Source organism: Nothobranchius furzeri, chromosome 14, assembly GCF_043380555.1.
Source record: "Nothobranchius furzeri strain GRZ-AD chromosome 14, NfurGRZ-RIMD1, whole genome shotgun sequence".
Taxonomy (NCBI): Eukaryota; Metazoa; Chordata; class Actinopteri; order Cyprinodontiformes; family Nothobranchiidae; genus Nothobranchius; species Nothobranchius furzeri.
In genome coordinates this window covers 48028219-48042642 of record NC_091754.1, presented here as the reverse complement: position 1 = coordinate 48042642, position 14424 = coordinate 48028219, and the positions used below count along the sequence as shown (strand labels likewise).

The 14424-nt window shown below is 40.0% G+C and overlaps 2 protein-coding genes across 4 annotated transcripts in view; both read left to right on the top strand.

Annotated features, from left to right (window-relative positions):
- Positions 1–14424, top strand: part of LOC107380918 (gastrula zinc finger protein XlCGF57.1) — a 29063-nt gene that overhangs the window by 3255 nt on the left and 11384 nt on the right. Inside the window, exons 1-2 of one of the 3 annotated variants that reach the window (XM_054742982.2) lie at positions 5863–6001; positions 7205–10449. The exons of 1 other annotated variant lie outside the window; for it this stretch is intronic. In XM_054742982.2, the coding sequence (XP_054598957.1) occupies positions 10377–10449 (73 nt within the window). In that variant the 5' untranslated portion in view covers positions 5863–6001; positions 7205–10376. Of the gene's footprint in view, positions 1–5862; positions 6002–7204; positions 11290–14424 lie in introns of those variants that run through there. One more of the 3 variants, XM_015952334.3, reaches the window with a different exon arrangement.
- LOC139062659 (zinc finger protein OZF-like) overlaps positions 6000–14424 on the top strand; it is a 28628-nt gene continuing 20203 nt past the window's right edge. Inside the window, exons 1-2 of the mRNA XM_070544170.1 lie at positions 6000–7247; positions 7330–7374. The gene's annotated coding sequence lies outside the window, so the exon portion shown is untranslated. The remainder of the gene's footprint in view (positions 7248–7329; positions 7375–14424) is intronic.

Genomic DNA, 14424 nt, shown 5'->3' with positions numbered 1-14424 from the left:
GGTACAGATGGGAATGGCCCATTTGTGGACCATTGTAGGTCACTGTGGGAGTTACTTAACTCATTCATTGCCATTGACGACTAAAGTCGTCAGTTGCATGTTTTTACTGTGTGGGCATCGGAACGAGCCCCCGCGCCAATGGAACAAACATCTCAGCTCTGAAGCCGATCTTCATCCATATACGTCACATGTCACATGATCAGGAAGCAGAAAATTCATGTGTTAGATAGTTTTGGGCCGTTCCTGTTTAAAAAAAAAGTGAGGCGCGAACCGAAAAAGCTTCTGCCGATCACAATTCAACAACGGATTATGAAAGAATGGATAAAGCTCAAAACACGCGGGTTCTTCCCAATGTAAGAGGTGAGTCTCTGCTTTGTTTTGGTTGTTTTGGCGTCAACATCATTCTAGCGTGCAACTTTCTGAGACTCTTAACAGTAAAAACAGCGAGAAACGCTGGCAGCGAATGAGTTAATATCCTCAGCCTTTTTTTTAGAGTAGTGTTTTGTTTTGTTGTGAACAAGCTCCCATAATACTGGTATGAAATTGAAGCCAACATGGAAGTGACAAAAATTGCAGTTCCACCCTCATCCGCTGGGGGCTGGTGTCAGAAGTGAGCAAATCCTCATTGACTCCCATGTTAAAAATACCAATTTCACAGCAGAAATAAACATCTTTACAGCCTGGTACCAAAACATGTTTTTGGTTTAAATGATCTAGTTTACACTCATGACAACTCTGAGGGGGATGAATTTTTTGTCACTCTTCCGTTTAAGTGTATTAAAAGCCTAAAATTCTGAATAATTGATGAGCATCAGACCCACGTGACCACAGAGCTAGCTCCGTGGAAAGGCCTCAGCCTGAAAACTGTTTAGCCATTTTCACTCTCTCACCTTAGACCATTAGTTGTAGCATTTGTGCGTTCTTTTTGGATATTATTTGCGCAATTGTTGGACAAAATGACTTGCTGTGGTATTAATTGCACTAATAGAGCGTCCAAGAAGTCTCCACTTTTTTGGTAAGTAAAAATATATTTATGTATTTTAGGTCACTGCTGCTTTTGCACTAGCTGAGCTTAGATTTTAACATGTACTGTTTAACCATGAATTTTAAATGTAATAGGGTAAAACCCAGTGCATTTAACATAACGCTGCATTTTTGAAAATGGGTTGAAATATAACATGTTGGTGGAGCTGGGTTCCGACTATCGGTATAGTCCCCTCCCCTCAGCTCGGTGCGGTGCCTGTCTGCTACGCATGCTGCCGGCTTGTGGAGCTCTCGGGAGACCTCTGTGTTCCACCCGGTTTTACCCAGCAGTCAGCCTGGCATATCTCTGACTAAGAAGCTCCGGTGTTGTGCACAGTTATCTGGTTGTAGCTAGGTTGCTACCTCCGTTAGCTTAGCTCCCACCTCCGCGTTAGCTTTGGTTTAGCTTGTAGCTACATAGCTTCAGTTCGATGGGTTTCGTCATTTGATCCCAGCCTTAAAGCCCCACCCTCAGCTCCACCTCTCTTCCCTTTTTTGGAATTTTCTGGGCTTGACGGAACCTGTGACACAGTCAAAATGGCGGTAGTGGCCACCTCCCATTTTGGCTTTAAAACGTGTTATTGGAGCCTCTGGGCACAAATTGTCCAGTATATATGTCGATGGTTGTGAAATAAAATAAAAATGTACATGTTAGAGGAACCACATTTCTATGTATCGTTTCTCCTAAGAACTGGAGGAGCTGGTTTCAATCTCATTGTACTTGCGTGTATTGACAATAAAATGTTTTCTATTTTATTCTAAAGCTTAATAAGGAGACCTTCTTGTAATCATTTATTACCGTGTCTGTGGCCATATTTGAAACATGTTTGTTTATGTTTGGTCATTTATGTTTGGGTTCATTTGCCTTTTAGGGACCAGACATAGTGTGAAGTGGAAGAACTGCTAACTCTGCTAATAAATAACATCTTAATCCCTGGGACTGTTCTAGCCAGACTCACAATAGCCATGTCCAGTCAGCATGGTAAACAGGCCATGTTTAGCATCAGATGATTAGTGAAATGTGCTTTCTTGTCACTTGAATAATCATTTTGTTGGTCTGTTTGTCCAGAACTCTCAAAGTAGCTCTGGAACCAAGAGAGAACCTCCAGTTTGGACCAGGAACAGCCAGAACCTTTACAGGAGGAACCAGAACTCTTCACAGAGGTCAGAGGTCATTTTCATGTGAAATCTGTGAAAATTCTTTGTTTTGTTTTCTTGTTGTTTTTGAACTCATCACATGAGAACTCACACAGGTGAAGTCTTCAGCGTGTTTGTTCTGTGGAAGGAGATTCAGCCTTGAATCCTGTTTTTGCATCTTCCAGCAGCTAAAAGAGGCATTTTGGTTTGTAAACGAGAACACTCCCCTTCAAAAACAAACACCTACGTCTAGGGACGATCCGATCACGTGATCAAAAATTAGGCCTGATAACGTGATTTTGAAAGGATCATAATTGAGAGAAATAAATTGGATTTAGCCTTTTTAAATTAATTCTGACAGAGATATTCAAATTGAATAAAAATGGCTTAGTTTTAATTTAAAAAGTTCCTCTACATCAATAATATTTGTTTCTTGTACGAAAACAACAATAACATCAAACAATTAATTTACGGCAGTCAAGGACTTAGACACCAAGTGCCGCTGTTAGCAAGCCTGCTACACAGAGCTAACGTGTCTCCTCAGGAGAGCTATAATATCTGCAGCTTTGTGGTATTTTAAACCGGACAGCAAAGGCAGAGCTACAGACACTTACATGCATACTGAGTGTTCAACATGCTGGACACAGCTCCATGATTCACTGCCTTTAAACAAGCTACTTTTGCGGTCAGCTTTTCTCTTCGGGCATCAACAAAGCAAATCACCGGTCTTCAGTAATCCCGTTTACTTCTAACAGCTTGAAATAAGAGCAACACTGCTACTTTTAAAGCCCCAGTGTGTGATATTTTTACCAGTTTACCATCAAATCCTGTGTTTCCAGTTCACAAACTTGCCCTTTTCACTAACATTTCTCACCAACATCAAATCTAAATATTCCTCTCGACTTAAAATTATACATTTTTATATACATAAACTGTGGTCGACGCTCCATGCTCATCCGCCATCTTAAAATACAGTAGCTGTTTAGGGACATACGAGCTCCACGTTACCCGTTTGGACTATGACTGTAACCTGAAAGAACCAGCAGAGGGCAGCAGTGCGCCCTGGAAGCATGGACTGCTAATTCAACCAAGAAATAGAAAAGAATAGCTACACTGTTGCTGTACTTGTTAGTTTGAATAATAAACAATTAAATCAAAAGACCTAAAATTTGCCAGTTCGTCATCATGTCCAACACAAGGAAGTTGTTCAGACCCCCGCCCGCTATTAGCTGTTCACAGCCTCAGATTAGTGTCTCTGACTCCCAAACTCACCTCAAGTTGTTCATTCGTCTTTTCCTAGTACCAGAACTCCCGACCCGGTCCCAACGTGACCGTTCCGAAGTACTTCTACTCAAGTCTCCTCTCATCCCGCAGCCTGCTGTCTCTCCCAACATGCTCCAGCACTAGTCCGCTAGCCAGTGGCTAACCAGCGTTGTTTACTTGATCTCCACAACACTCCACTAATTGCGATGTAGTTCTCCACGCATTACAGAGACGCCCCGACTCAGAGGGCTTATTCTCAAACGTTACCTTTAGACTTGGGTCTCCTTTTGCTGGTGATCCGTGGGAGTTTAGGCGCAGCATGTACAGCGTCTCCCCGGCTCTAGCCATGGCTAACTAGTAGCTCGTTACACCCATCTCCATCACGCCAGCCGTGAGCCACGATCAGCTGGTGGATAAGTCAGCATTGTTTAGTTGATATCCATCGTGTCCCCGGCTCACCAACAGTCCTTCACCAGCCGTGGCTAACGAGCAGCCAGTGATCGCTCCATATCCATATAAGCTGGTAGCAGCAGCCAGTTTGTTTACATTGAGGCACCGTGATCCACGTGAAACGGATGTTGTGGGAAATTATGTTCCTCTGAAATATTCTGTTTCCCTTAGGAAGTCAAGAGCAAATATTTCCAAATCCACAGAACTTATTGTCCATTATGAGGACTAAACGACCCCAAATAAAAGATGTTAAACTGAGTGAGATTACATCTTTTTACATAACTTTCAAAAGTGATAAATAAGCTTGCTGCAAAAGAGTGAACAAGTGTTTTTATTGTTTATTGTTTTTAGGAGGAAATGTAGATAAAAATCATATTATTACATTACATTACATCATTTTCCCGTAAAAGTTTATCACAAATGTTGTGAAAATAGCCTGAAGTGCGATCTCCCGACACGGGGTGACAGAATATTTCAGGGGAACACAATTTCTCACAACACCTGACCTCCCGGCTGACGTCACCCCTCCTCCGTGTGTGAATGGTGACATCTTCAAGATCTAACAGAACTAGCTTGCTTCCTTCAGGACTGGTAGCCTGATAAAACAGTCATAATTAAAAATGTCTTTTTAAAGAGGTCAAGTAGCTTGTTTTAAGCTTTGTGTGTGTTAGGCTACACAGGTTGGAAATTGCTTATACAGTCAAACTCATGAGTGAGCCACTGTAGCTGCAATACTTTCTCTGAACTGCATGGCGCTAAAGAGTCACATTTTTTTCATCGCAATTTCAGTGGATTTCACACATGAGGATTTTAAGTATATAGTCACAATATAAACAAGTTTTTAATCGGCGTACTTCCTAAAAAAATGAAAGTAGAACTTAAAGGACAAATTGGATGCATTTTTTTTCTTGTTTGAATGCTTTGCTAAAAGTTATTTATTTTTTCTTATTAATTTAATGCTTTTCTGAAAAGTATCAGATCGGGACTCTGTATCGGCAGATACTCAACATAAAATGACTCAGAATCAGATCAGGAGCAAAAAAACATGATCGAAACATCCCTACTTGCGTCTTCTTATTTGCTCCTGAATTGTTATTTCACACCCGGTCTCAGTCGATATTTCAAAATAAGATAGTCATAACTTTAAAATAAGAATGATCATTTGGATTTCTTTAAAAAATGTGTAAAAAAATATAATTTTAAAAATTTTGTAATAATACTGTTGGTGGAAATCTCACATATTGAACCCATAAGGAGGGGTTCATTAGCGTTGTGTTGCAGAGGGACAGAGGAAGCTCCGTGACAGGTGTGATGAGCTGTCACGGAGCTGCAGAGTAAACAGTCAGACAGAATTCATGTCGGAAGTTTAGATGTTGGAGCAATGTGCGACAAATAGTTACCTCTCTGTAGTTTAGTGGTTTGTTTATGTATGAAGGAGGATGAGAAGGGTGAATGTCCAGCAGACAGATCAGCTGTTTAGCTGGAAGACGAGAAAAGGAAACTCGCAGCCGGAGTCTGACGCCAAAGCGAGGGTTTTGAAAACGATCCTCTTTGAGGAAGATGAACTAGGTTATGAGCTGACACTAAAAAGAAGTTAACAGCGGTGCTTTTTTAAAATCTTGTCAGCTTTGATTTGGTTAGCGGTCTGCTTAGTGACGTACGCTTTCAGGCGGTGTGCGCATCACGTAGTGTGACCTGCTGGAGCGACCTCACTGAAGTCTTTCATCATACAGTGTGCCACGGACCAGCCTGTGTGACGGCCAAAATTTGCAGTGTGATCCCGGCATTATGGACGTATTCTGTAGACTTTTACCTTGACAGATGTCCAGCAGCAGAAAGTATGTATTTTGATGCCCATTCTGATTGGTTGGTGAAATGCTAGGTAACCCCCACTAAGGTGTTTTTGTAGCCCAACCCAAAACACCACAGCTCGTGCGATCCTGCTCTCTTTTTGTCACTAGTTTTATCAACATTTAAATTGTGATTGAAATGTTTAGGGGTGTCAGATAATCGCGTTAATTGTGAAAATTGTGCCTAATTTCATCCATAATTACTGCATCTAATTTTTAATCTATAACTTTACTGTTTCTGCAGGCTGGCGTCTGCTGGATTAGGAAGGACCGATGTAGTGAGTTGTTTCATTTTTATTTTCTGATTATTTGACATTGATAAAAGAACACAGCAAAGCTCCCCCTGCTGGTCAAAAGTGGAGGCTGCAGCAGAACATGGGATTTGTCTCAAAACCAGCAGAATGTTAACTGAATTGTTGGAATTGAATTGTTCATTTATAAAGCCCTCTCCCTGTCTAGAAGGTGCTGCACAAAAAGCAAATACACAAAAAAACAATGTAAAAGAAAACATTATTAAGAATTAAAAGCAATAGGACCAAAGAGCAATCAGAAAAACACCAAAAACATTAATAAAACGTTCACTCATCTAAAATAAAGCATAAGTCTAACTTACACTGCCCACTTTCTTTAAATCCTATAAACTTTATTTCACTTCTCAGATATCACTACATGATTTACTTAACTTTAGTTTTTTATTGTAACGACAGAGGATTTATACAGGAAGATCGTAAAGATTAACAAAGCTGCCCAAATCTTCACATCCCACTATATGACTGCAAAAGCACAATCAGCCCTAGACTTGCATTTTGACCGAGGAACCACAAACAGGTGTTGGGTATTTTTATATCCCTAAAATAAACCAAGGTCAGTAAGGTTTTCTACGCTGAATGCAGCGGAGAGTAGAGGCCGAGGGCCCCCGCCCAATCTACTCTGGCCTCTCTCCTCTGACCACAGCGGTTTTATTGAGAGAGAAGAAAAAATGAACAAAGAACAATTAATCACTGTCCTACACTAGCCAATAACAGCATTGCTTCTAGGCTAAGGCGGGACATTTCAAAAAGGAAGCCTTAATTTATGGAGTTGCCTGTTGACAGCCAAAAGCTGCTGAGTCACTCAGTAGCTATGGATTCCTGTTGCTGGGCAGATTATTCCACCAAGCCCCACAGAGACAAACTACATGGCTTATCAGCATACCAGAGCTTGACTGAAATAAAAAAGCCCTGAGGCTTACTCCACAACATGATTGCTTAAAAAGGAACATTTAAAACAGTAAAATACATTAAAAACCATAACAGGTCACTCCTAACCGAGTGTAGAGTTCTTGCTGGGACGTAATGGGTCACAAGTGAGGCTAAATATGGTGGCGCTGATCCTGACAGTTAAAAACAAAGACTCTTTTGGATTTTGAACAGAATGCAACATTTCACTGGTAACCAGGAAGGCAGCTAGGAGTAACATGCTCCCATTTATGTGCTCTATAGATGAACCTGACAGCAGCATTTTGGACCAGCTACAGCTGTAACCGTGAGGACTGACTCAAGCTGGCATACAAGGAATTACAAGAGTCCAATCTACACATGATAAAAATGTAGCTTGCTATTTCCAGCTCCTGTTTTGTGAGGATCGGCTTGATCTTGGCTGAGGATTTTAAGTAAGTAAATTTTATTTTTATAGCACTTATCACAGACATAGAATCACAAAGTGCTTCACATAGATCAAAATAAAACAAAGTCATAAAATCATAAATAGATTAACATCATAAAATCAAAATGCTCTCAAAACAGAATTAGATTAACATCAGAAAAAATAGTCATAAAATTATAAATTTTCATAAACGGATGAAAGATAAAAAATTTGAGTTAAAAATCTGGAAATAAAAGGTTAAGTTTAAAGCAGCTTTAAATAAAAGGGTCTTTAGCTGTTTTTTAAAAGTGTCCAGACTGTCAATGCTGCGTAAGGATAAAGGAAAATCATTCCAGAGTCGGGGTGCAACAGTCTGGAAGGAGCGATCACCTCGACTTTTTTATCTGGTCTTTGGAACTTCTAGAAGGTTCTGGTGGGTGGACCTGAGGGCTCGGGTTGGAGCATAAGGCTTTAACATATCAGTAATATAGGGAGGAGCTTGACCATGTAGAGCATTGAAAGCTCTAGTCAAGATCCTAAAATGAACTCTAAAGTTAACGGGTAACCAGTGCAGAGACATTAGAATAGGAGTGATGTGTGCTCCTCTGTTTGCTCCAGTTAGGAGCCTCGCTGCAGAGCTCTTGAACAACAGAATGTGGTCAAGGGCTTTTTTGTTAAAACATTATAACTTAAATCTGAACTATATTTGTGTATGTGTAATGAATAAATCTAATATACAAGTTTCACTTCTTGAATAGAATTACTAAAAAAAAAATCACCTTTGTCATGATATTCTAAGTTTATGACCAGGACTTGTGTTACGGCTACCAGCCTGGCCATTGGGATGCGGGAGCCAGGATCACCCAGCCCTGGTGATCAGCCCGATATCGCCCCTCCTCCTCCTCTCTTCCAGGCTGCTGAGGATCACAGCTGAGCTGAATCCTGCACCCACACCTGGGATAAAAAGGCTGTGCCTTCAGCAGTCTGGGAGGCAGCAGTGCAGGGGTTGTGCTGTCCTCCAGGCCTCAGTTTGGTTTCAACCCCTTTGTTTGCGATGAGTTTTAACTTTTAAAGTTTTAACTCTGAGTTGAGGAGTTTTAAAGGGAAAAACTCCGAGTGATACATAGGGATCTTTGGTTGATGTCAACTTAGTTGACTCTGGTTTAAGGTTAACTCGGTTTTAGTTTTTAGACTTTTATCAACTTCGTTGTGTTTTTAAATCACCTTCAGTTTAGGTAAAACTTTAAATAAAGTTTTAACCAGGTGTTTTATATAGTTGATCATTTGTCTTTTAATTGTTAACCTTATAGTGACATTTTCGTTTTGCATTATTTTAATAATGCTCGCCATCTGTTTGCACTTGTTTTTTAAACCTTTTATAACAATTAAACCCATTTTAACTCCACTGTCGCATTTCTTATGTTGCCCCCTCCTTCACATTTTAACATCTCCTGTCGGGGACGTAACAACTGGTATCAGGGACAAGTCCAAATTTACTGAAAGAGTACAAAAGTTCCTAAAATGTAAACTGCAGCTTTAAAAAAAATGTAAAATATATGAAAAGTCTGCTTCAACATGTTGGAGTCTAATGTCTTGGGACCCATTTGAAACGTGAGCTATGTTTCTAGGTTGAAGTGTAGTGATACACTAAGCTCACAAACGCAATAGGTCATTGGCTCAATTTTAGTCTTCTTACGTTCATTCAAATAAGTCGTGCTTGACATATACCTTAGTAACTAGCGTTGCCATGGTAATGGATGATGGCAATCTACTTCAATAGTGATGTTCAATGTCCTATGACCCTTTTTAGGGTTTGATGTTTCCATGTTAAAGTTTATTGATACAGTAATTGTTTTGTTAAAAAATATTCTTTTGAAGTCTAATAAAAGAAGGTAAATGGGGAAGTAATGTTTGTTTGCTTAAATGTAAATTAGTTAAAAACAATTATGGTGGAACTGTGTTTGCCGGTGGTCGGATCTGGACTATAAAAGGTGATGCACCAACCGACGCCCAGTTTTAGTAGTCAGACAATCACAGGTACCAAACCTTGGCCCATGTGAAGCACTTTTTGCTTATGTGGCAAGCCTGTGTGGAGCTGGCAGAGTCTTGATTCAAGCAGCGGGAAGGCAGCCGGTAAGAGAGAAACTTAGTAAACTTTATTGCTGGAGTTGTTTTCTGGTTGGCTGTAGCTTAGCCAACGGCCTACTAGCATGGTGATGTGGCATGGCCATATTTGTTTGACATCAATAGTTTGCACTGCAAAGCACTGTGTTTTAAGACTTTGTTAGCAACATTTGATAGACTTTGTCATCTGCTTTTGTAAATTTTATATGGATTGAGCTAAAAGTTTAAGATCATTGATTAATTTAAAAACCAATAAACATGTTTAAGATATTTGCACTGCATAAATTAGAGAATTAAAAGGTTGTTCAAATTTGCATAAATTATTAAAACATTTAAATATTTAAATAGTTAAAATGAAAACAATTATTTTGAAGTTAATTGTGAAATGTACTATTTTGTTTGTTCTCGGTTAAGTATTTGTGCAATTTGAATTTAGTAAAATGTATAGTATGGGTTTGTCGTAACCATTTGCATTTACATGTTTCTTGTTTTAATTGTTTTCAAGGTTTTTACCTGCACGAGACCAACCACAATCCTAAACCTTCTAAAAACTACAAATAAAATGAAGACGACAAGGAAAAATTGTGTGGTCCTTGAGTAAAACCCAGTCATATAACACTGCAAAGACTCTGCCATCCCTTTCAAGTGGGGATTCTACTCAATTTAAGGCAAGACTTGACAATAATCTCTGAAAGTTTATGAACTTTTGTTGCTAATCACATCGCCATGGTAACTCAGAATGCAACTAAAACTTGACGTTGACTAGTGCTTCCGCGAATACTTGACCTAACCGATGACGTCGAGTATGAAATATTGTCAATGTGATTTTTTGCCGTCGACGCGTCCATTTTAAACAAACCAAATTATTTTCATCCATACCAGTAGACGGCGCTGCGCGTGTCACCCATGGACCTGCCCTCAGACGGCGGCTTTTCTTCCCATCTGTTTTACAAGAAAACAAAACTATCGTGGCGGAAAGGTAAGACGGTGCCGAGGCAGTCAGTAAAAGTTTATTTAGGCCAAAGGGCTCAAAGGTATGGGAATATTTTAGGCAAACAGAAAACAAACGAGTAGTTTGTACGCTCTGTAAGGCTTCTTTGGCCTACCACAGCAGCACCACCGCAATGCACAAACACCTGAAAAGGAGGCATACTGGAGCAATTCAAGAGCCACCGGAAAAATCCAAACCACCACCGTAAGTATTATTTTTTAACGTTCTATGCTTGCTTCCACATATTTCTGAAAGGAAACTTACGTGTGGTCATTTAAAGTTATATGTAGATTTCGTTTATAGTTGTTAGTTTTAGAAATTCTGGTAAAGAACGGTTCTTTATTTTATATCTGTAAAACAAGTCAAACTGTAAAGAATGCGAACTTCATGGACCTACATCTTATTATATGTTTCTCTTCTAGTTTTAAAATATTTGACGTGGTAGATAATATTTTTGGTTAAGTTGTTAAAAATACAACCAGATAAAATAATAAAGAAATCTAAAATGCACATATGTATTAAATTCAAAAAAATTGTTTGATGCAGATCAAATCCCAATTCGTTTATTGTTTTCTTATCCTTTCTCTTAGTCATCGTCAAAGCCAAGTCACAGAATTCCTTCAAAAAAAGGACGTCTCACCTCAGCATGCAGCAGCTCTCACTGACAGCATATTGAAGATGATTGTTAAAGACATGAGGCCGCTCAGTACAGTGGATGACGATGGTTTTCGTGCCATGATAAAAACATTTCAACCTGCCTACATTCTCCCTAAAAGAACGTGCTTCACCAACATGATGGAACAGAAATATTCCAAGGAGCTACAAAAGGTAAAAACTGCACTTTCTTCTGGTACTTCCATGATCAGCTTAACAACAGATGCCTGGACGAGTGTTTCCACAGAGGCTTACTTGGGCATAACATGCCATTTCATCAATGACAAATGGGAGCTCATGAGCTACAGTTTGACAACAATGACACTTGAAGACAGACTCCATCCATCCATCCATCCATCCATTTTCTGAACCCGCTTTGTCCACGCAGGGTCGCAGGGGGGCTGGTGCCTATCTCCAGCGGTCAACAGGCAATCAGGCGGGGTACACCCTGGACAGAGAGCCAGTCCATCGCAGGGCAACACAGAGACACACAGAACAAACAATCATGCACAATTAACAGACCAATTAACCTAACAGTCATGTTTTGGACTGTGGGAGGAAGCCGGAGTACCCGGAGAGAACCCACGCATGCACAGGGAGAACATGCAAACTCCATGCAGAAAGATACCAGGCCGGGAAGCGAACCCAGGACCTTCTTGCTACAAGGCAACAGCTCTAACCACTGCGCCACTCACTGCAGAGAATATTGCATACTGGATTGAAGCTGCACTTGAAAAGTCTGAAATTCCTACATCTAAGATACAGGCCATCGTACATGACAATGCAGCTAATGTAGTTGCAGCTCTCAAGCTTTTAGAAGAAAAGCATGGAATATCATCTGTCCAGTGTGCTGGCCACACATTACAGCTGGCAGTAAACCATGCTCTAAAGCTTCCACAAATCCAAAAAGCAATTGGGGCTGCAAGATCCTTGGTTGAACATTTCAAAAAGAGTGAGGCTGCCAGCACAAGTCTCAAAGCAAAACAAAAACAAATGGGCAAACTTGAACACAAGCTCATTCAAGACGTTAGCGTTTCATGGAACAGTTCATACCACATGATCAGTCGCCTACTCGAGCAGAGATGGCCCATCACAGTATGTCTGTGTGACCAAGCAGTGACACACAGAAAAAAGCATTACCTTGACCTCAAAGCTGATCAGTGGAGCCTGCTGGAAGAGTTGGAACAAGCTCTCAAACCATTTGAATGGGCCACTGTTTACCTAAGTGGGGCATCATATGTGACACTATCTTCTCTACCATCCCTAATTAAAGGAGTGGTTAAGTCCTCACAGACCTCAGCTTTTGACAACACTGCTGTGCAAGCATTTCAGGCAGCTGCAGCTGAAGAAGTCTCCAAAAGGTGGGATGCTGAGATTACCTGCAAGGATGATGCTGCAAATACAAGCTTAATAGCAACTTCCCTGGATCCCAGGTTTCGCAAACTTAAATTCTTATCTACAGATGAAAATGTGAGACTGCAGGCTAAAATCCAAGATCTTGCACACAAAGAGAAACGGAAGGTGGTGGAGATGTCACAGCAGCAGCACACTTTGGAGGTTCAAGCAACCACAGAAGAGAGGACAAGTGTGCCCGTCTCTTTACTGGACAAGTTGCTTGGTTCAGACTCTTGACACATCCAGCATGAATGATAGTGGTGATGAAACAGATGAAAGTGGGTTTGTGAGAGAAGAAATACTCCAATATTTTCAGGAACACACCTCCCCCAAAAGCACAAATCCTCTGCAGTGGTGGAAATCAAATGAAGCAAGGTTTCCTTCCCTAGCTTCCCTTGCGAAGTCCTACTTGTGTGTACCTGCCACTTCAACTCCTTCTGAGCGTCTCTTTTCCTCAGCTGGAAACATTGTCTCAAAGAAAAGAACCAGTCTGAGTCCAGAACATATCGACATGTTAACATTTTTTCACTACAGCACTGCAGTTTAACCTCATTCAACACAAAATACCACTTCTCCTGACCTGTAAAAAACGCAGTTAAAATTCAACTTACTTTTCAAAGTTCTTTAAAATGTAAATTTGCACTACTGAGCCATTAAGTCCAGTTTTGTTCTTGTTCTCAGGATGGACTTGTTTCATTTTTGTCCTAAAATTTCAGAAAAAAGTAACTATGAAAATGAATGCCTGATGACACATCCAGGTAACCTGTTGCACTGGTGTAGTAAGAAAAAATACTGCACATGTTTACTACAAATGGATTGCAACAACATTTTATTAATGCCAAAATGGTGTCTTTGTTAACTTCTTGTTCAGTCTCAAGTTAAAAGCTTGAATTTGGTCAACAAACCTTTTGATTTTTTTTCTATTTAAATAAAAGGTAAATAGGATTTTGTTGGAATTGGCACTTTATTTACAGGTGCGATTTTTATTTGCAGAGTTGTACTTCCATAAATGAATGTTTTGAGAAGTAAATGTTAGAAGTTTGTTGAAAATAAAATGACCTGAAACTAAATTGTTTTTTTTTTCTTCTTAAACAAAACTAATCATTTAGACTAATCGATTAATCGGTAAATTAGTCAGTAGAATAATCTAAATGAAATTAGTCGTTAGTGGCAGCCCTAACGTTGACGTTCCCTGAATGTGTTTGAGGTTGGCCCTCTTATGTTGCTTTTATTTCCCTGTTTATATTGGTCATTTGATCCCTTGTTTTATCCATTTGTTTCTACTTTAATGTTTTACCCTCTGTGCACTATTTTAATTGCTTTTATTATTGATTTATTCATTGTGATTTACATTTCTTATGTACTGTGTACAGCACATTTGGCTCCCTGACAGGGTCGCGGAAGGCGCTTTATAAATAAAGCTTTGATTTGAAGCTGTTACACCTCGTTCACATCAGCTGTGAAGTGGATAGATCAACAATTTAGCCCGCTCTGTTAATGTCAGGCGAGAATTTTTGACGAGCACTTCTGCTCACGCCTACTGTCAACTTTGCTTCGCAGGAGTGTGTGTGTGTGTTCATTTTCATCTCTAGTCTGTTTAGATACACAGAAATGATCACATTTATCAATCATGGTGTTTTATTTAGAAAAAAAATAGTGTCTTTTGTTAAACTTACCAGCCTGCCTCTTCTATTTTGGTTTGACTTCTTGCCAGAATTTCAGCGGCTCACGAAAAAAACGATCGCTGCACAGCGCGAGTCTTCTCCGCAGCGCATTCGCTTCTGACGTGAACAAGGGATTAGTGTCACTCTGACAATCACTGTGCCGAAACTAGTTGTATTTGTAAAAATGGGTTGTCAGTGTTTCACACCCTGTACACAGACAAACAAAATAAACATGCATACCCATAGATAC